At 35.2% G+C, this 23,559-nt stretch overlaps 1 protein-coding gene across 1 annotated transcript in view; it reads left to right on the top strand.

Moving 5' to 3' along the window:
* The window catches only part of RIT2 (Ras like without CAAX 2), a 408,000-nt gene that overhangs the window by 71,013 nt on the left and 313,428 nt on the right, over window positions 1–23,559 (top strand). Inside the window, exon 2 of the mRNA XM_014586229.1 lies at window positions 11,485–11,541. Coding sequence (XP_014441715.1) covers window positions 11,485–11,541 — 57 coding nt within the window. The remainder of the gene's footprint in view (window positions 1–11,484; window positions 11,542–23,559) is intronic.

Raw genomic sequence — 23,559 nt, 5'->3', positions numbered from 1 at the left:
CCTTAAAGCTATATCCATTGGGACATAAAGGCATAGTAATTTGATACTCACTATTATTCTTTCTAAATTCTATGTGAACTTTCTTTTTAATAGCAGATAAGATTATATGGCTTCAATTCTTCTTGCAAATTATATGTTCATTCAATTCCAGTCACAGAATTTTATCCTACTGTATTTTTATATTTTAATAATGACCCTAAAATAATTAAATTTTTCCTATAGCTGACATCACAAACTAACATAATTTTTTTGAGAGGTTTTTGCTACAGGGCGTGTGTGCTCACCAGAGAGACAGAAAGCAAGAAATCACCCCCCAGGACAGATGGCCACGCTGCAATCCCTTCTCCTCCATGCTCCTCTTGGGATCTTGGGCACACATGCACACACGCCTGGCATGAGTTTAAGCCACTTGGTCCAGGATTCAAACTGCAGTCGACTACATGGGGGTTCAGCGATATAGCCATATGCTAACTGCTGGTTCCACAAACTAACATAATATTAATGTGTTTGCAACTCTGTTTGTATTTATTGGTTGTCTCCCTTTTCAACTCTCTATCTTCTTCTAGTATGCAGATGCCAACAAGGCAAAAGTCTTCATATGTATTTTTTTCATTGATGTGTGAACAAGCAGTGACTGCACATTACAAATGTCTTTGAATTAGATGGTTGAAGAAATGATTGCATGAATGAATAAATGATGGCAAAGGAACATAGTGACTTCAAATTAGGAGAAATGAGTTTTGGGTTAAATTATGTGATAAAGGAAGCCTCCCAAAGAAGATTTATGTGTTAATCTAGAAACTGTAAACAAGCAACCTATGCTGACATCTGGGGAGAGAGGACTCCAGGCAGAGGGAACATCACCACCTACTAAGGCCGTTCCTTGGAAGGAACACGGCTGGAAGGTATCAAAAACTCCCATGAAGCCAGTGTGGCTGGAATGAGATAACATTGGATTGGAGTAAAAGAGAGATAAAAGAGCCAGATCCTAAAAGGATAGTGAAGGATGATGATCATGATGGTGAAAATGAGATGAAGAGAGAGATACTGTAGGATGTTTAATCCTAAAGAAGCTTTGAATTTTCTTTCCTCCTTTCTTTCATCTTGCAGAAAAGAAAATCAAGATAAAAAGTTTAAGTAGTTTTTTCAAGTGTCCACAAAAATCTGAGAAGAATGCAACTAAATCTGTGGGACCAGTCTTCCAATCTTATCTTTCCCATTTCACTGACAGGTCATCAATTCTCAAAGGGAAAGCAGTGCCTTGCCAACCTCTGTTTCTGTGTTATTAGATTGTATTATTCTCTAATGTTTCAGTTTAGGACTTATCATAAATATCAAGTTTCTTCTGGAGGGATGCATATGCATGGGAGGAGTAACAATGAATGTAGTATTTTAATCATTTAGTTATTTTTTATTTTGTTGAAATAATTTTTTCTACTCATAATTTTCCTTTTCCATAACTGACAGCCTCTGCCTCTGGCCAAATACTCCTGCCATTCTAAGGAAGGTGATAAGTAATGGTGTCAGATTTTTCTGAGAGGGAAATTTGATGGTTTAGTACTGAATTATGCAAAATAACAAGCAGTTGATTTAAATTTAACTTTAAAATGAAATAGTAAATTATGGGAATATCTGAATAATAAAATGGAAATTTAAATAAAGAGCATATACATAAAAAAGAGGAGCCTACACAAAATGGGTTTACATTAAAAAATGATTGTTTTTCATCTTTCATCCCTGCAGTTGTATGAACATTTAAGATTCATTTGACCATTATTTATTGTATGTACTTAATGAATATTTTATAGAATCCTAGGAAGCACTACATTTGCATAACATATGTTAATGGTATAGCCACTAATAAAGGAAAAGAGTCATCGATATTAAATCCATCAGGTACTTCCTAATGGTATCAACAGCTTAATATTAAGTACATGTTCACTTCCGAAGTGGTGGAAGTATTCTTGCTTACTATGCAAGTGTCATCCACTAGCTATAATAATTTTAAGATCAAAAGACAAAGATTATTTGAGTTCACCGAATATTCTTTTTATTTTCACCCCTAATTACTTTGTTAAGAGGGTAATAGATGACTTAACTTTTCTGATCAAATACCTTCTCTACTCATACACATTCTGCACTCACTTCCCCTTGTATGGCTAAGGTCAGTAAAAGACAAATTAGTAAAAGACAAACTATCATAAAAAGAATCATTTAGGTGCATGAGTAGGGTACGACAAACCCCCTGTTACTGCTCAGGGTTGTTATTTTTTTAAAAATATTTTTCTATGTGTGTGTTTCTTGTTTGTTTACTATTTGAGAGAAAGAAACAGAGAGAGAGATAAACTATGATCTCGCCACACTGCCTTCTGTTTCCCCTTGCCTCCACAACTGACTTCCAGTCAGCAGGGATCACCTGCATGCCAGGTGTGCTCAGGACTGTTGAGGATCTGAAACTCAGGCTTTCTTATATGACTACAGCATCACACTGTGGCGCCCTATTGCCTGGAATTATAAAAATAAGAAATGGAAGCTATTTCTTTTGTTAATTTGCCAGGAGACACATGGGCTAGCTGGAAACAGAGAGAGAAAAAGCAAGAAATCACCCCATGCCCAACCCCCCACTATCGGGAACGATCATTTTTCAATCTTTTCTCTTGCTTCTCTCTCTCCTTTAGAAAGTTTGGACGTATGTGCACACGTGCCAGGTATGTTCTTCTGACTGCCAGGTCAGAGGCTTGAATCTTGTTGTCAATCATGTGGGACCCAGTTGTTTTAACCACCAGGACACAGACTGACTCTGGAAGCTATTTCAACTTGTAGATGATATGATAGTATACCTAGCTACTTTTAAACTATCACAGAAAATAATTCAAATAAAAAATAATTTTGCAAGGCAGAAGAGTTTAAAATTAGCATACCGATATCAATAACCTTCATACATACAAATGATAACTATATGGTTCACTTTGATTGGAGAATCAGTGGTCCAATACCAGTATATACCTGATTCATAGACACTTCTATTTTGATTGAGGGTTCTATGACACTTCTTGAGAATCAACCAATTCTTGTGCTCACTTCCCATCATCTCCTCCTTCCTCAGAATTCTTTTAACTGACTAATATCCAATGCCTCCTGCCTGAGGTCAGTGATACAGTCCCTGAGACATCAACTGTTTCTTGTAGATTGGCAATGGTTTTGACTGTGAATGAATGCCTAAATTCAATAATGCATCTTTATGTCATTTAGAGTTTGTGAGATATCTAACTATTTCAAATACATGTATACAAAAAGACTCCCCTGTAATTAGAACACTGTCTGGTAAACCTTAGAAAGTGTTCTGAATGTTTTGAATGAGAAGATTCTCTGAATTGTGTAGAAAAGTCATACTAGCTTCAATGTGATACTGTTCCTCTTCAAAATTTTCAGATTACTCTTATCTTTCACAGACCAGCAAAGCCAAGGCTAGTTCTAGGATAAATTTTTATAAAATTTATTTACAGTCCTATTTTGCTAGCTTTCCTGTCTTTCCTAAATCTATGTTGACTAAATATAAATTGGTCATGCTTGTCTACCATGTCTTGTCAACTTGATCTTCAGAAGTAGTTCATGCTCAAGTGTTAAAAACTTCATATTGGGACCAGCAGATGGTGTAATGGTTACATTACTGGACTCCCATGTAGTCAACTATGGCTCAAGTCCCAGATTTAGAGGCTTAAAACTTACACTGGGCATGCATGCATACATGCCCAAAATCTCAAGAGGAGAATGCAAGGGAAGGGATTGGGCGTAGCCATCCCCCTGAGGGATGATTCTTGCTTTCTGTTTCTCTGTCTCTCTCTGTCTCCCTAGCCAGTGCACTCACCCTGTAGCAAAAATCTCTCCCAAAAGAAAATAATAAAAACTTTCTATTTTATTCCTTAAGAGAGTAATTGCATTTTTATAACTCAGTTGTTTTTGTTTTTGTTTTTGTTTTTGTTTTTGTTTGCTATGGGGAGTGTGCACTCACCAGAGAGACAGAGAGACAGAATGCAATAAATCAACTACCAGGAGTGATGGCCGTGCCACAATCCCTTCTTCTCCATTCTTTTCTAGGGATCTGGGGCACACATGCACATGCACTTGGCATAAATTTTAAGTTCCCAGATCTAGGACTTAAACCATAATTGACTACATGGGAGTCAGTGACATGACCATTACACTATCTACTGGTCCTGAGAGTAATTACATTTTAAAGCATAAATGGCAAGGAAGACTATCTAAAATGAATATTAACATTTTCTGAAAGGCAGACTTGAGGTTGAAGTTCCCATGTGTTGTCATGTTGCATTGTTTATAAATGTCCTGACTTTCTAATCAGAATGCAGATTTCTGACTTAGGATGGTATTTTCTAGGCCATATGTTCTTATTTCAGATCTATTGATCTCTACCTGTCTCAATATTGTGTACACATGTGCATACAAATGTATGTGTTAGGAAGGAAACATAGACTTTTCATTTTCATTCGATATTCAGAACCAATGAATTATGATATAAAATCCATACAACTGAAATCTCTGGAAACAGAGATATGTTTGAGTCCCTTAGATAAAGATCCTAGCAAAGAACAATAGAATTCTAAACTTCTGCAGAGACAGACCTGTGTATAATAAAACAAATAAAATTTAGTCTGTAGTCTGACCGATAGACATTTAACAGATTGCTTCTCCCTAATATTGAATTTGATAAGTATTTAAGAGATATTTTTATAAGGATATTTGTTTGTTTAACATATTGTCTCCACTGGAAAAAAAAAATGGCTCTTCTGAAGTCCCATAGAGTGTTTGTTACCCCAATTAGATGGCCCAAACAGTATTGTTTTTTAATATAGTGGAGAAGAGCCAGTGAGTGGTGTGGTGATTAAGGTCCTAGACTCTCATGTGGTTGACTGTAGTTTGAGTCCCAGACCCAGTGGCTTGAAACTCATGCTGAGTGTATGTGCATTTGTGCCCAAAATCCCAAGAAGAGACTGTAGGAGAAGGGACTGCAGTGTGGTCATTCCCCCTGGGGGTTGATTTCTTGCTTTCTGATTCTCTGTTTCTCAAGCAAGCATACTCACCCTATAACAAACATTTATCAGAGAAAAAAAAAAAGAGAAAGAAATATAATTGTGATAAAACCATAATAGCAGTTTATAATTTGTAAAGAACTATGAATCACTCATCTTCTTATACTTTTATCATTTTAAAGGTAAAATCAGGTCTTATAATATTAATCTTTTCCCTTTTTATTTATTTACTAAATTAATCATTTTTATTTCTTTTTGAAATTTACACTTAGTCACAATAAACCTTTATAGCATACAAAAGTCAAGATATTACCACATACATGATCATCAACAGATACCTTTTCATTTTTATGTCTGTTAAATGCTTCTCGCTCTCTTTTTGTTCCCGATCCCTTTCCTCTCATCCCTCACAATGCTCACAATGCTGAAATATTATTTTATACCCATTGGGGTGTAACTATTTTCCCACTCTTTAAAAATAGTTACCATTTCTTGAATATTTTAATGTATATTTGACACTAGGCTAATATGTTATATTTTTACATTTAAAATTTGTGTGCATATGTGTGTGTGTGTGTGTGTGTGTGTGTATTTATTTTTTATTTATTTTTTAGGGCTATAGCACTGTGATTTTCATTTATATATCCCTGATGGATAATAATGTTGAGCATCATTATTTGTTCTTATTGGCTGTGTACATGTCTTCTTTTTTTTTATTTTAAATTTACTCATTCTCTACATTAATTCACTATACACCATCACAACACACAAATGAATTTTCCATCCAAAATACACTGTGCATTGGCTCAATCAAGCACATCAACATACATGTTCTCAGCAAATAATTTTCCAATTCTTATGTCCTGCATACCTTGCCTTTTGTTTTGCCATCCTTGATTCCCCATCCCCAACCCTCTGCCATGTCCCATCCTCCTCCCACATTGTCCCTGGCATCCACGGTTGCCCTCCATGCCTTCCCCCCCCCATTCAATTGTTCTGCCAATGAACTTAATTAGTCTAAATATATCCAATAGCTAGCACAGCTGACACATACCTATACATGAACCCAAGTCTGACTTTAGGCATAAACCCCAGTGAGTAGAATGAACATACTGTAAAGTAGTACCCAGCTGTGCCCATACAGCTCACTGCAGTCGTCAAATATGCATTTTTTTTTTACAAAATGATGCTAACAGTTTTACCAATGATACGAACAGTTTCACCATTTTTTTTTTCCTGCAACTTTTTTTTTTTTAATTTATATTACCTAACATTCATTCCCTGAGCATCATTACAACATACTAAATGTGGTTTCCCATCTAGGATAGACTGCATAGTGGCTTAATCAAGCATGTTATCATCAATAATATTCCATTTCTACTTTCATACATATGTATACGTATATCTATGTTTTTTATCCTATGTTTGACCCTCTGCTCTTTCCCCCTCTCCCATTACACTATCTCTGCTATATACAGTTGTCTTCCAGAGGAGTTATTGAAAATGTGATACATGCAAGTAAAGGGAGAGGGGCCACGAGATTAAAGTTTTTAACAATAGGGAACATAGATTCTATTCAAGGTTGGATTAAGGGTGGGTCTCGGTGCAGTTCCGCAATTGTAGGTGAGTCTCCATGGAATACAGTTTTAGGAAAGCGGTTCTGGTAAGCAGAGATGATTATCAGTTGATGCGGCACAGCAGCCATCTTGTGATTAGCGGGAATGGTGTTGTGGGGATCTGCAGCATGAGTTATCCTCGGGTATCTGGCTTCTTTAAGAATGGTAGAGTAGTTCTTGTTTTTCCCTGAGGTAATGCAGGGCTGGTAACCATCATCTTCTCACTGTCCATAGGTAGAGAAAATCCTCCTATATAATATATTTCTCAATTGGTTTAAGACAGCTAAAGTTTCTTTCTGTTGCTTATAGTTGCTGTACATGTCTTCTTTGAGGGAATATGTATTCAAGGCTTTTGCTCATGTTTTAATTGGGTTGTCCTTTTATTATTGAATTACAAAGGTTCTTTATATGTATTTAGATAAAGCCCATTACAAACTACATGATTTACATTTAAAAAAAGTAAGTCTCATAGGGTATTCTCTTTGTAAAATACAAAAGAAACTTTTACGAATCAATCTTTCTAAAATTGTGTTTTGAAGTTGTGGAACAAAGCTCAGCTGGTTCCTTTTTCTTTGGTTACATCTCAGTAGTAGGTCAGAAGGTCTGACAATGGAAGAGTTTTTTCAATTATACAATAAACAGCAGGTTTCCCTTAAAGCACAGACTCTACTATCTAAATGTATGTTAGCTGCTCTTGTACATAACTGTAACAGTTAAATCCTTGACTGATTGATCATCTATTTCTGATATTTGTTCTGTGATTCTTAATTCTAATATCCATATTAATTTTTAAAATGTTTATATATCTTTTTCTTAAAGGTGTTCTAAACTTCCTGACTCTCCACACTTCTTTCTGAAATGTGTAGTCAAAAAAATTAGCCCATATTATATACAATACTTTCTAATGTGTCTTGGTAGCTTTTACGACCAGCATGTATTGGTACCTGGTAGATGAGATTAAATATGTGGGTTGAGTGGTATGACATTTGAACAAAAATGTTATTATTAGAATTGTCAAAGAAAACCAGAGCTGGATATATTGGGTCATCGGAAAAGTCATGACACATTTTTGCCTAAAAAATAAGTAAACATATAATTGGGCTTAACACAAAATACAGCAAGGATCATTGGGGACTTATGGTCAAGAAACAAGATGAGGGGGTCAATAAAAGAAAAAATCCCTAAGTGGAACATCAGGAATGAGTAAGAAAAATTTCAGTTAAATAAATTTAATGAAATTCTTGATGAAGACAGAACAAGTTCATGACCAGGGGGATAGTAGGGGGGATATTGGAATGTGATCAAAAATTGAGGGTGGAAAGATATCAAAGATGAGAGATTATCTCTAAACTATTATAGGATTTTTGTTAAAACTAGGTTGTAAGATAAAAGGAATACAAAAGCTCAGAACTTGAGGTTGAGCTGAGAAGACCCAGAGGAGCCTAACTACAGTTTGATCAAGGAGTGAATATTTGTCCATAGGATATCAGAATGAGGAAAATGAGGACCCTTCTATGGCATACAGGCATGCTAATGAATAGAAAGCACAAGAGTAGCTGTTCGGGCGGTGGGCAATTTCAGACTAAAAGGTGAGATGAATACAATTTATGAAAGAGCATACAAACTGGCATGTTTTGTTGAAGATTATATTTACCCAAATAGTTGCTGACATGTGTGTGTGTGATATTTTTTTAATGATGATTTTTATACCATTGTGAAAGTTCTAATGGAAGGAAAAGAAAATAGTTACAAAATAAAACCATGCTTGAGTCTAATGAAATTCAGAAGAAATGAAAGATTTTAAACATAGAGTAAGAGTAATATTAGAAAGAATGAAGAAGTATTTGAAAGTTATTTTGAGTTGAAATTGAAAATAAATGATGCTTGATTGATATTGAAGCTCTTAATTGCATTAGTGAATAGGTGTTTACCTCTTTCTTTTGTTGAGAGATTGGAAATATCTTCATTTTAGCTTTAAATGACTGAATGTAAGCTATCATTAAAGTTGAAAAGACTGATTAGTGAAGCTAATTGCTCAATGTGAGACCAATCTTATGACCTCTTTATTCTAATTGGGAATAAACCAGCCAGAAATAAAATGATAGCAGCAACTACTTTTTTAAAGGTCAGAAGAAACATTTTCCAAATGCTCCTTGATAGTCACTTAATAAATATATTTTTTAATTTGTTTACCCTAAGTAGCCTAACACTTAGTAAGCAACATTGATTTATATTTCAAAAATTTGCTCAAAGTAGTCAAATCTAGTAATATTTTTGTATTTGGACTTTCTTTGTATATGCAAAGACAGGACGTAAACCCTGTTAAAGTGTAAGTAGAAATTCTGTTTCACTGGTCAGGTTCTATCTCTTTTTATTTCTCAGCAGGGTTAGATTAATGCCTTATGCAGGCTTGCTGAATTTAACTAAATCTTCCTTGCTCCAAACATTTGCTAAAGTTCATACACACTGTTAAAGAGAACCAGAATAACAGTACAAAGTAGTAAAAATCTATCTTATTTGGGAACTATAGCAACAGGGAAAAGAGACCTCAGTATAGAACTGGGCACAATTCTAAATACAGCAAATACTAGTTGGGATTTATGCAGAAGAAACCGGTGGAGGGGAAGAGGAGAGGTGGTGTTGCATCATTGGATAGAAAACTACCAAGAGGAAATACCAAGGATAGGAGGATTCTTGTTACATCATTTTAACAGAATTCTGACTGAAGGTGAGCCAGAATGACTAGATATGAAGGGTGGAAGATTTTCTTTAAACTGATTAGAAGGATTCTTGCTACTAGTGAGCTAAGCATGACCAGTGAGGATTAAAACAAACAAACAAACAAACAAACAAACAAATAAAAACAAAAAGAAAACAAAACAAAAAAAGGGGTCAAAGTTGAGGGCCCATAGAGAAGAAAGCTTAGAGGATCTTGACCAAGATCAAAGAACAAGTATCAGGGATCTTAGTCAAGGAGAGTCTGTCAATAAACATACACACAGAAGTGAAGAAGAAAGAAGGGGAAAATTCTTACTTTATAATACAACTTTTTTTTTCCCAAATGTATTGCTATACTTCAGTGTTTTGCTTGTCTCCTACTAACAAAAATCCACAAGCAGAAAATCTCTCCAAAAATAGTATTACAAATGTTTAGCAAATTAAAATTTTGGAAAGAAGGGGAGGATTTTAAATTACAGCAAAAAGTACTGAAAAGCATTGAAAATAATATATTAAGTAAACAAAAGTGACTAAGATAACTTTAACTGTAAAAAGCTATTTAAGGAAAAAAGTTATGTAATCATGTATCTTTTTAAAAATGTACTTTATTTTTTAAATGATTTTTTATACATTAAAATGCTACACATCATTTAGATTGTAAAGAGACTTACCCAGCTTGATATACGCCTCAGTCCAGCCCAGTTCAAACCACCATACACATCCTTGTCAACAGATAAAAAACCTTATCTGTGTCCCACAAGAGTCTTACCTCTCCATTTTCCCCCAAATTTCCTTTCCTGTGCTCTTCCTCTCCCACACTCTCTTTCCAATTTGTCTCTAGTGTCCATTACAATTTTCAATGCTTTTATGTTCTCCAGTCTTTCAGTCTCTACCATAGAGTGCGGACAGTCAGTATATGTTAAGTGGAGACATGCAATGTCTCACTTTCATAGCCTGACTTGCTTCACTCAGCAACAAATCCTCCATATTCGTCCACTTTATATCAAATTCCAGGGCCTTGGTTTTTTATGGCTGAATAGTATTCCATGAAGTATAAGTGCCATAATTTTTCAATCCATTCATCTATTTGTGGACATTTGGATTGGTTCCATGTCTTAGCAATCGTGAGTAATGCTGCAATGAAAATAGTTGTGCAAGCACTTTTCCAACCGAGTGCTCTCCTGTCCTTTAGGTAGATACTCAGGGGTGGAATTGCTGGATAATATGGTAATGCTCTTTGAAGGTCTTTGAGGAACCTCCATATTATTCTCCACAGTGGCTGGGACAATTTACATTCCCACCAACAGTGTAAGAGTGTCCTCCTTTCACCACATCCTCTCCAGCACTTATCATTATTTGTTTTTTTAACCTTCTCCATTCTGACTGGGGTTAAGTGGTATCTCATTGCGGTTTTGATCTGCATCTCCCTTAAAATGAGGAATGTTGAGCATTTTTTCATATGCTTTTTTGGCTGTTTGTATATCTTCCTTAGGGAGTTGTTTATTCAGCTCATTTTCCTATCTTTTAATTGGGTTAATCATTTTCTTCCAGGAAAGCTACTTGAGTTCCCTGTATATTCTGGTTACCAGTCCTTTATCTGAGGCACAGTTAACAAAAATTCTCTCCCATTCCCAGGGTTGTCAATTCACACTAATTACGGTGTCCTTTGCTGTGTAGAAATTCCTTAATCTGATATATTCCCACCTGTCTATTTTGGGGATTATTACTTGTGCTTTGGGGGTCTTGCTTAAGAAGTCTTTGCTTACCCCAATGTCTCCCAGAGTTTTCCAAGTGATTTCGACCAACAGTTTTATAGTTTGCAGTGTTAGGTTTAGATCTTTTATCCACTCTGATTGGATATTAATGGTAGCTTTATAACCAATGGGAGCTTCAAATTAATTTATTTATCTTTTTGTTGATGTTGTGTTTTTGTTTTGTTTTGTTTTGTTTTTTTGGTATAGTTACTTATTACTATTAGGATGTGTGCACTATAGGATGTGCGTTCTCACCAGAGAGAGTGGGAGAAAGAGAGAAAGTGAAAAAGCACCCCTCAGGGGTGAATTTTTATTGAGTTAAGTTTATGTATTTTTTTCTTTCAGCAATGACAATGCAGTTTATTAGTCATCAATTCCCTGATTATCATGATCCTACTATAGGTGAGTAAAATCTCTTTTTTCTTTAGCTCAAATAAAGACACTGTAAGTCAGTGGCTTCAAATATTATTTATGTTGGTAAAGAGTAAGAAACATAATTTACACTGTTATCCAGAACATGCATACATGAATATATAATATTTAAGCAACTACACTAAAAGCTTCAAGAGGCAATATTTGTCTTTACATTTTTAGTAGTTTCTATTCCATTTCTTCCTGCTTGGCAATAATGGGAATCAATTAAGTTGATACTATGACCCAATAAAGATTGTCAACCTACACTTGAAAAAATGTGCTTTTGATAATATAAGTGATATGATTGCACATGTATTTTGTTATTTTCATTTTATTACATATTTAAATATAGTTTCTAAATTTTATAATGAAGAATTAGTTAACTTTGTAAATGGTTCAATTGGAAAGATCAAAAGACAAAGATAAAATTTGATTTACCATTCTCATCTTGCAGATGGGTAATTGAAACTCAAAGAATCAAAGTATTGTTAGAGTCAAAAATTCAGCCATGCTTGATTCTCCCATTTGATTTTCTTTCCAATATATTACACTGCAGATATATTTCACTAGGGAACAAGTTTCCTCCCTCACTCAAAGAAGAAAATTTTAAAGTTGCTTTCCTCATGAAAAACCTATGTTAAAGTATTGAATGACAATTCACCAGCACAGTCTGCCATAGTATTCTTTGTCTAGAAATACATTGGTATTGAAACACTTCAAGCATTATTTTCCAGAGACAGAAACATACAGCTACTGGCCCCCTATAATGGACTGCATGCCTGAATAATGAGCTCCTTTAATTACTGCCATCACTTACCTCATTTATTTCCTCAGTCCAAATTTCTCTTGTCTTCATCATCCATGGGTAATACTCATGTATTCCTTTTGGAAAGTCCCACAAAATATATGTTTGAATACTACTGCTGAAATAAACAAAATATACTTATTTTTAAATAGCTCATAATTCATTAAGACTTCCTCATCAGTTGAAATGAATTAGAAAGATTTAATGCAAGAAATTGGTATATTGTTGACCTGAAAGGACTTCTTCAAGTAGCTGAATTTTGTTTCTCAAGAGCAAATCACTTTGTAAAGTTTTGGCAGTGAATGGCTGCAGCCATTGCTGGATGATTCTCAATGCCAATTTTCTAGACATTTTGATTCTGGAAGGCTGGTAGCTTCATATCACATATTATAAGTTACAGAAGTGGAGAAATCTCCAGGCAAAAGCTCTGCATCTGTTATCCTGCTGGAAAATTCAATAATATAATGCATAATTTATGTATTTGTTCTGTTCCTTATTTTCTGTCATTGTTTAAGCTCTACATGTATTGGTCTCTCAAAAACTGGCCTCTTGCTCACCAGCTTTTGTCTAATAACTTGCATAGAGAGGTAGATAGGAGTAGATCCTAAATATCTTCTTAAAAAGAAGAAATGTGGTGTATGTAGTTATGACTCCTTGAGATATCTGTGGGGCGCATCTATCACTTGAGATTAAACTAACTGCATGCTCAGTATTAACAGATAACTGAAATCATACCTTTATCTGGCTGTAACTAAGATAGTGTTATGGGAAAAAAGTTTGGAAATATATATCACTTTATTACTTTCAATTCAATTTCCCATCATTTCATTTCTTGGCTTCTCCAATGGGACTATTGGTTAACAATTTTCTATTGCTATCCTGCTTGAGGAAAGTGAAAGTTCCAAATAATTTACTCTTCACCAGCTCTGGCAATATAACAATAACTCAGCATAGTTGACTTAATGGCTCTAGAGGAAATTTGTATTAGTAAAATTTGAAAATCATACAAATTGGAGAATAATACCTATCAAATATACTTATGAGTTAGAGAGGAAATAAATTTTTCAATTCCTATCCAGATTTGTTTGTCAACTTACTGATTGAGGTTCTTGAATAGTTTTCTGAAATATTATGGGGATTTTTATCATATTATTTTATCCCTAGATTCAGCTGAGAATTGTTTTTTCAAGTCTACATCAATTGTGAAAACTTACGTTCCATTTATCACTGAAAAAAAAATTAGAGATATAATTTGGTACCAATGTTTTTCCCCAAAGAATAATTGTTATCCTTATTTATGGGCAATGGTTTTAGAACCACTAACCAGTAAGTTCTGCTTATACAGATTCACAGATGATGCTTATGGGAGGATATTAAATATACTGATTTTATTCCTTTATATAAGAAGAACTTATGCAAAAATTAAGTAGGTTCCTTATAAACCTGGATAAATTTGTTACAATACAACCTGTGTAAAGGAATTGTCTCTAAGCTTTAAACTTCTAAGTACAGTTTGACTACTGCAGAGTAAAATAATTATGAAAATAATAAGTAATATTTTGACCAAAGGTCTGATGTCTAACTCTTCATGCCTATAAACACATAAGCTATATCTAAGTAATATAAATCATTAGAGAAGACCATTATGTGCAATTCAATTGGGAAAAAATTTAAATATCTAGTATTTGAAAAGCAATATTTTTGTCCGCTAGATATAAAATATTAAAATATTACAGCTTAGGGGCTGGTAGGTAGCATGGTGGTTAAGGGCGCTGGACTCCCACATGGCTGACCACAGTTCAAGTCCTGGACCTGGTGGCTCACTTTCTCATTTTCTCTCTCTCTCTCTCCCTCTCTCCGCCCCCCACCCCCATCTCTCTCACTCTGTTCCTCTCCGGTCAAATTAAAATAAATACATAAATAAATAAAATTAAATAAAATAATTCTAAAAAAAATTACAGTTCAAACCCTTTAGGATCAATTCAGGGAGAGAAATAAAGACTAATTCACAATACTTGTAATATCTTTGAGTAAATTATTGCTCTAAGAAATCAACAAAGTGCTACTTTTGAAAGGGATTGAAAAATCAGAGGGGTAGTTCAGTGACCCTCTTCTAAGTTGTACTCCCTGTAATCGAGGATCACAGCTTTCTAGAGTGTTTTAAAACCAGGAAAGTCCCGCCATTCATTCTGAAATTCAGAAGAGCTTCTTTAAAGTGACTTTCAAGAAAAATCTGGAATTCTTAAAGACTTTTGAGAAATGACCAAGGAGATTTCAGTTTGCTATGTCTGTTGCATCTCATTGTGACTTGTTTGAAGCTAAATTTTTTTTTGTACATAATTATAGCTTGAATTAAAAAGCAATTTGTTTGTTTTTTTTTTAAATAGAATATCACTTTCCTTAAAACCAAGAATATATCTAGTTCTTATTTGTGCACTGTGTATTTTAATTCAAATTTTGTGAGCTTGTATCTATATCTACAGCTATCTATCTATCTATCTATCTATCTATCTATGTTGATCTGTGACATTCTATACACTGGCCATTGTAACTCTTTTTTATAATTTTATTTATTTATTTATTTTATTTTGACGAGAGAGAGAGAGAGAAAGCTGTAAATGATTTTCCTTACTTCAGTTCATTAGAAGAAAAGATATTAAGAGAGGAAAACTAAATCCTTGAAAATTCTGGGAGCCAAAGTCACACTCCCCCAATAGTAATAACTATTTATTGCAACTGCTATCAGTTTCCTTGGAAACTGCATTTTTTTTTTTTTTTTTTTTTTTTTTTTGCCAGTAACACATCTGTCACTATAAACTCAAAGGTCATGTGCCCACTGACAGAACAAGCATAAACTAACCTCTGGTTCCCTGAGGTTATATGCTTTCTCACAGAATAAATTAACACTTGGGACCCTAGAAGCCTAAGAGATGAGGAAGCTCAAATGCAAACCTGAGAAGAGCCAGACTTGAAAGAAACTTAATGACTTTTGGGGTTTCATAAGGAAAACAGAGGAGCCCAGAAAAAGTCATCCATGGTGTGTCTTCTGGGTTCCTCAGGGAATCTTAGAGTCATCAAAAAATTTTTTCAGATCTCTTTGAGGTCACCTGAAAACTATCAAGGGACAAAATTACAACAATTTTAGCTATAGAGCTAATTGGCTTCTATTCACCATTCATGAATCAGATGGCCTCTATTCTATGAAATATTAATAGAATGGGAACTCCCACTAGGCAATGGCAGAATAGTGCACTGCATAAGGAAATGGAGCAAAAGAAATAAAAACATTTAAGCAAACAAAAAGATAGCTGACTGGTTAACATAAGTTTACAACGGGCAACTTTTTTTTTTTTTTTTTTTGCGTTAAAGCAGAGGAAAATTCCTTATTATGTTGACTCAGAATGAAATCTCTTGTATTCAGGGGAAAAAAACAGTTGATCTATTTTGGAATCTACTTCCTTGCTTTAAATTTAAAATTCAGTTTGATTATGTGGCATTTAGCACAAGGTACTCCAGTTTGATTTGCTCTGATTTGTTGGGACCTCCTTCAAGAGCTCAGCCTAAGACAATGGCATTTCATAATTCGGTTAGCAGTATAAAGCAAATGCTCTCAGCAGTGATTTTTAAAAATTCATGATGAAGAGCACATGTATGCATATGCACACACAAAAGAGAAAAAAAGAAAGAACACTCTCAACAGGATCTGGTCATACTGTGATTGCTCTCCTCTAACCTTCCTGTTCATCAGGATCTTGGGCCCATGGTGAACTTCAGATTGACTGGCCAGAAATCTGAACTACAGTGGGCAGTGTGGCTGCTAACACTGCAATTCCATAGTTCACTAACTGTGCTACAGAGGCTGAGCATGCACTGATGTAAGAAGAATGCATAGGCCTTAGGCAAATGAAGAGGAGGGATTGCTAGAATGAAAGTGCAGTACACCATGTGACAGGGATAGAGCATTTGGAGAACCAGAAGTTCTAAAGATGAAGTAAATATAACAATGTGAGAATGCCAAGAAATACCTAAAGACAATATCAGGGAAGTGATCTTTAACAATCTTGTAAACTTGGCTATGTGTTAGGTTAATCTACAGTCTTATACTCTTCTCTGAGATTAATAAGAATGTTACAACCTACTTGTCCTTTTATATAGACAAAAGCACTGTGCTCAACTTAATAACTGACTTTTCCACAGTAGATCTTTACTTTCTTCAGATTCTTCATCATGGTAAAACTTCTTCTTCTACCAGGACCTCATGCAAGAAATCCAGGATTAATCAATCCTTGATATCTGTTTCAAATTCAATATTAAGTCATTTACCAAATTACTTTCTAAACATAACTTGAACCTGTCCCCAGCTCTTCAAAAGTCCTACTGCCATCTTTACCTAATCCATCCTATTTCCAATTTGGACTAGCTCTTCAAATAGGTTTATGTGAGGAACCAAAAATATTATTTATTTATTTTTTAAATATTTTTTTATTTCCATTTCTTTTCTACATGCAATCGCATATGTCATTTAGTGAAAATTCCAACATGAATATTTTTCTCATCAGTCCAGCTGGGAATACTATACACAATATCTTCAACAGATAATAACCCATTTTTAGTCCCATAAATGTCTTGCCTCTATTTTTCTCCTTAATGTTTTTCCAAAAACCAAAGTTTAGACTACATTCTGCTTAACAGTCCCAACTATGGTTTTTAGGATGAAAAATAAAATTCTAAGCATAAAGTGAAAACTCTCACATGGTCTTGTTATTTATGCTTCCAGCCCTCACCTCTGCCAATCATTACTCCTTCAACTAACATCCGCCTTCTTATGGATCCACAAACCAGCCAGGTCCCTTTTGTTCTTAGGGTATCTACACACATATGTTTGCCATAAATGCTCTTCACTCTCCAACTTACATCTTTGCCTGGTTAATTCATGTTCTTATGTTAAGTTTCAGTTTAAATATTGCTTCCTTAAGAGAGTCCCTTTTGATTACCCAAAATAAGATCAGCCCTTTAAAACATTCTTTTAGAACCTTAAGTGTTTCTTTAATGTAATTTCTCACTTTGTATGTAAACATGTTTTGGATATTTGTCTAATTAAAATGTTATGAGTGTGGCATAGTAGTTGAGGCACTGAACACCCACATGGCCTCCCACATGGCAGACTATACTTTGACTCCTGGACCTGGTAGCTTCAAAATCATGCTGGACAAGTATGTATATGTGCACTCTATGGCAAAAACCTTTTAAAAAAATCATGAGGATAGTAGCACACCATGTATTTTTGCTAACAGATTCCCAGACCTAAGTAGAATGTCTGGAATTTAGTACATTTTCAATAAATATTTGTTGAATAGAAAATGGGTAAACAAACCATTTCTAGAAAAATGTTAATGTTATTTATTTTTTAGAGAGGATTTTTGTTATAGTGTGCATATTCTTGCTGGAGAGATTGAGAGAAAGAGAAAGACAGAAAGTGAGAAACAACCTCCAAGTGGGTAGAGCTACACCACAATCCCTTCTCTTCCATCCTCCTCTTGGGATTTTGGACATGCACACACATGCCCACAGCATGAGTTTTAAGCTGCTGGGTCCAGGACTCAAATCATGGTTGACTACTTTAAAGTCCAGTGATGTAACCATTATGCCATCTGCTGATCCCAATATTTTTTATATTAATTTTGCTATGGTTAAGAGTCTTGGGATCAATTAAACTAATAAATAATCAAGAATGTGCTAGCATTTTTAAAATAAATTTCCTTAAGTATATTGATAGATATCTCTTCATCTGAATTAGTCACCAGAAGAAAATTCCCTTGCAAAATTAAAACTACTATACTAATGTCAACTATTATTTATTTTGCTTTCTCTTCTTTCACTTCCTGCTCTTAAGCTTCCTCTTTGTTATTCATTGTTAATTCATTAACACATATTTTTCTCCCAGACATTGCACAAGGCAATGGTGCATAAAAACAGGTAATAAGCTTTTTTTTTTCTCATTAAGTTTCCTTGTCTTGTTATATTTCATCTTCTATAAAAGTTGGCCATATCTCTTTATCTAGAGTCTGGTCATCTTTTTTTTTTTTTAACTGCATTAAGATGACTTAAAATCATTATACTAATGCAGTGTACAATTTGGTTAAACTGGCCTTAAAGAACTATCCAATTGGCTTACCTGGAAAAGAATGATTAACTCAATTAAAAGATGGGAAAGGGAGCTGAATAAGCAACTTTCTAAGAAAAACGTAACAGCCAAAAAGCGTATAAAAAAATGCTCAACATTGTCCCCAAAAGGGAGATGCAGATCAAAATCACAATGAGATACCACCTAACCCCAGTCAGAATGGCTAAGATTAAAACAAAACAAAACAAAACAAAACAAAAAAACTGATAAGTGCTGGTGGGAATGTGGTATAAGGGAAACTCTCCTACATTGTTGTTGGGAATGTAAATTGGTGCAGCACTGTGAAGAACAATGTGGAGTTTTCTCAAAGACCTTCAGATAGAACTATGATATGATCCAGCAATTCTATACTTAAGTATCTAACCAAAGGACAGGAAAATGCTCAGTTGGAAAAGCACTTGCACATCTATGTGTATGATAGCATTAATCATAATTGCTAGGACATGGAACCAAACCAAATATCCACAAAGAGATGAGTGGATTGAAAACGTGTGACAAATATACTCCATGGAATACTATTCAGCCATAAAAAAACAAGACTCTGGCATTTGATAGAAAGTGGGTGAATATGGAAGATTGATGGCTGAGTTAAGCAAGTCAGGCTAAGAAAGAGAGACATTATATGTCTCCACTTAACATATACTGACTGTCCGCACTCTATGGTAGAGACTGAAAGATTAGAGGACATAAACACATTGAAAATTCTTATGCACACTGGGTACAAAATGGAAGGAGAGTGGGACAGTGGAAGAGTGTAAGGAAGAAAATTTTTGAAAAAAATAGAGTGGTAAGACATTTGTGGGACACAGAAATGGTTTATTACCTGTTGCTGATGACGTGTATCGTATTCTCAACTGGACTGGAATGAGGTATATTTCATGCTGGGTAAATTCTCTTTGCAATCTAAATGATGTATAACAATTGAATGTATAAATAATAATAATAATAAATTAATATCCAATTGTTTTGGGGAGTGCTTTTCTTACAGAATGAGAATAGCTTTTACAACCTAGGTATCAGTTATCACCTTATTATTCTATCTGCCCATACATTTATTGTGTTCTCTCTGTACCCAGAAAATTATGAGACCAAGCTTCTATCTGTACTTACATATCTGATTTTCAAGGAATACATACTCTTATAATTGACTCAACTGTGAATGCTTTTCCTTTTTTAGTGTTTCAGGTCTGCAAGTACACAGACAAACCATGAATACTGCATAATACACCAATCTGAAAGATTTATATGCTTTCTGAGAAATCGGTAAGGACTGTAGCAAGCTTTACAGGAAAAGAACGAAATGTCACATGTAGAGTTAGGTCTTCCAGAATGATTTGGGAAGCTTAAAAAAACAAGGATTTCACATAAGTGTTAAAATACATCAACAATGTGGATGTGTCATCTGCAGAAATGACTGTTAGACCAGCGTAGGGAAAATGTACCAGATGAGGTATATATTTCTCTTTAATTTTGTGGAATGTAAACTTTCTAAGATAACATATTTAGAGAAATAGTGTGTTTAAATCACATGAAAATGGCTTGCTCAGTGTTTAAAATGGGCACTAATAGAGTCACTCCTTCTTGCTATGAGAAAATCCCTGTGAAAATGTGAAATGCTCAGGAGAGAGGTAATGCCCATAGCCATTACGAATCATTTATGCATTAGCATATATTAATGTATTCAATTATTCTAGAGAGTAAACCACAGAGCTATGGTCTATAGAGCAGCACTGAGGGGACAATTATGAGGTCTGGAGAAGGGAGGGTATTACTACCAAGCAGAAGTAAGTGCTACGGTATAACTCCTGAAAGAAATAAAGGCTTACAAACTGAATTTGAAGAATTCTATTTATTAATGACTCCGAAATACTTGCACATGGTGGAATACAAAGGTAATTAGTTTAAAAACAAATAGATCAGAAACAATGTTGCCTTCATGCTGGCTCCTGATTTTTTTCCAGACTTCCATAACATAATCTTACTTGCTATCCTCCAGCCACACTGGTCTCCCTCAGCCCCTTAAATATACCAAGCAGACTCTTCCTTGACTGTGTTTTTGTCAGTTTGCTTTTTTTGTACCCTGACTGTCTTCCCTCCACTCTTCACAAGGAAAGTCTGTTTTTCATCCTTTAGGTTTCAATTTGCCTATTACCTCCTCAGAGAAGTGTTTAATCACCCTCCCTAAATTACTTGCTCAATATAAAAATATACACATGTGCATGAGCTACTTACAGGAGTATTTCCTAGATCATCAAATGGTTTGTTTCCTTAATAATATTTACGAAATTTTGAATTAAATATTGTGGGGCTTTTCTTGTCATCTTCCCATATGAGGTGCCCATTCCATGATGGCAGGACATGTGTCCACTGTGTTTACAAAATTTCACACAGGACCTCACACTGTGCATAGTTTATTAGGAATATCCAAGACAATTGTTGAACAGCAGAATTCATGAATAACTTTGGTGTCTTCTTTTCCCTCTCTTACCTAAATTAAACTCCTAGGATAAACAATTTCATATTCCTTGGTCCTCTCACCTGAAGTAGTAAACTAAGTACCACCAGACTAAGCTTAAACTTTGTTTTGTAATGAAACTGCATTGGGACAGCTGAGTGTGACTGTGCTGTGTGATCTCACTTTAATTTCTGGATTTCAAATGGATTTTTAATGATGCCTGACAAGCACATCTGGGTCATAGACTATTCACTCTTTCACTTCCCTGAATCCAATGATTTCCCCTTCCATCTTCACACTTTCACTGATGACATTGCTCTATACTTTCCTTAGAGAAATAAAACAATAAAAATGTAAAATTGTAAAGGTTCTCACCCCCAAATATTCTTCCAAATCTGCCCAGTACTCTGAGTCTACACTTGACTTTCTTATTTATTAATTTAGGTGACTTATTATTTTCATTTTTAAAATTTATTTTATGAGAGAGAGAAAAAGAAAAAGAGAGACAAGCACCCTCAACAGGATTTCATGGCACAATCCTTGTCTCCAACCTTCCCAATCAGCTAGGATCATGGCACATGTGCTCCCAGCATGGCCTAGTCTTCCACATGGCCTCCAGCACTGCAGAGCTACCTGCTACCACTGCACTAACAGGGCTGGGCCTACTATTGATGCTTCCACATAAACAAAAGTCACCATTTGCATTCAGTTGGTCTCATTATTCCTTCTCACACAAAAATCTAGCTCCAACTAATCTTCATTTTTTGGAGAGAAATTTTTGCCATAGAGTGTGTGAGCTTGCCAGTGAGACTGAGAGACAGAAAGCGAGTAATCTATCCCCATGGGAGATGGCCACACCATAGTCCCTTCTCCTTCATTCTCCTCTTGGATTTGGGGCACACATGCACATGCGCTTGGCATGAGTTTCAAGCCACTGTATCCAGAACCATGCTTAGCCATGTGGAAGTCCAGTGCCTTAACTACCATGCCATCTACTGCTCCCCCACTATCTTTCCCTTTTTTCAGATCACTTCCTGTTGTCATAATATTATGGCATTTTTCTTGCACCCTAAATATATAAAATGAAACCAGATTTAATCATCCTTTGTGAACCCTACTTCCTTTGTTAGTAACATTCCCTTTTCTCTACTGTCTTGCAACAAAACTGCTCACAGATTTGATTGTACCATCAGACTTTAATTCCCTTTCTACTACTTTCTTCAGTCACCTCTATCCAGGTTTTTAATTCCATCATTCCACTATAAATGTTTTTATCAAGGTTGCCTTGACCTTTTATTGGCTAAACCAATGTCAATTTTCATTCTGTCCATTTTAACCTGACAGCAGACTCTGATATGGTCCATCACTCTGTTTTTCATTCACTTTTTTTTTTTTTTTAACTTGGGATCCAGGATATCACATTCTTTTAGTTTCACCCTATGAGAGAACTGTTGTGACTCAGGCTAGATCTTCCTCTTTTCCTGGATATTAAAGCATCCCTATGACTCCGTGTTTAACCTTCTTAGTGTCTCTAATTGACATTTCTTTTCTCTTTTTTTGGAGAGGTTTTTGCTATAGGGTGCATGTGCTCACCAGACAGAGAGATAGAGAGACAGAAAGCAAGAAATCACACCCCCGGCCCCACCCCAGGGGGATGGCCATGCCGCAATCCATTCTCCTCCTTTCTTCTCTCAGGATCTTGGGCACGCATACACACTTGCCCGGCATGAGTTTTAAGCCACCAGGTCCGGGATGTGAATCACGGTCAACTACATAGGAGTCCAGCGACATAGCCATTATGCTAACTGCTGTTCCGACATTCCTTTTCTTGATGACTCCTTCAGGATCATGACTTTGGGTATTATGTATGTACCACAACTCCGAAGTTTATGTCTTCATCTGATATTTCTCTTCAGAATTCTAGGCTTGCATATCTATCTTTCAATTTAACTCAACTTGATTTAACTGTCTAACAGACATTACTAAATTTCCCTGTCCAAAATTAATTCCCACTTTTGTCCCCCCCTACCAAAAATTCCATCTGCAGCCTTTCTTAGTTCTATGATAATCTCATTCTTCTGGGTACTCTTGCCTAAAACTTTTTCATCCTGTTTTATTGCTCTTTCTCCACAAATGTATTATCAGAAAATGTCATTGGTTCTACTATTAAACTATGTCCAAAATCCATCTATTTCTTATTACTTCATCTTGATATGAGCCAACAGACCCTCATCCTGGAATATTATTCTAGATTGATCTTAAGCTGACCAACTGTATCTGCTCTTGTCCCATTCCCCAGTTTGTTTTCACTCCAATACTGTCATTGCTTTAAAAATGTAAGGTGGATTTTCACTCACTTCAAAAACATGCAATAATTTCTCATTTTGTTCAGAATAAAAGCTAACATGTTGAAAAAGTCCTGCCCATTTGACTTCATTTCTTAGCATTCTCCCTCATTCATTTGATTTCAACCTCGCTGGCCTTGTTTTTTCTAGAACATGCCATGTAATTTCTTATATTGGAGTCTTTCCACTTGATTTATTTTTTCCTGACGCACTCTTT

Source organism: Tupaia chinensis, unplaced genomic scaffold (genome assembly GCF_000334495.1).
Source record: "Tupaia chinensis unplaced genomic scaffold, TupChi_1.0 Scaffold000119_1, whole genome shotgun sequence".
Lineage (NCBI taxonomy): Eukaryota > Metazoa > Chordata > Mammalia > Scandentia > Tupaiidae > Tupaia > Tupaia belangeri.
This window is presented reverse-complemented; position numbering and strand designations above follow the sequence as displayed.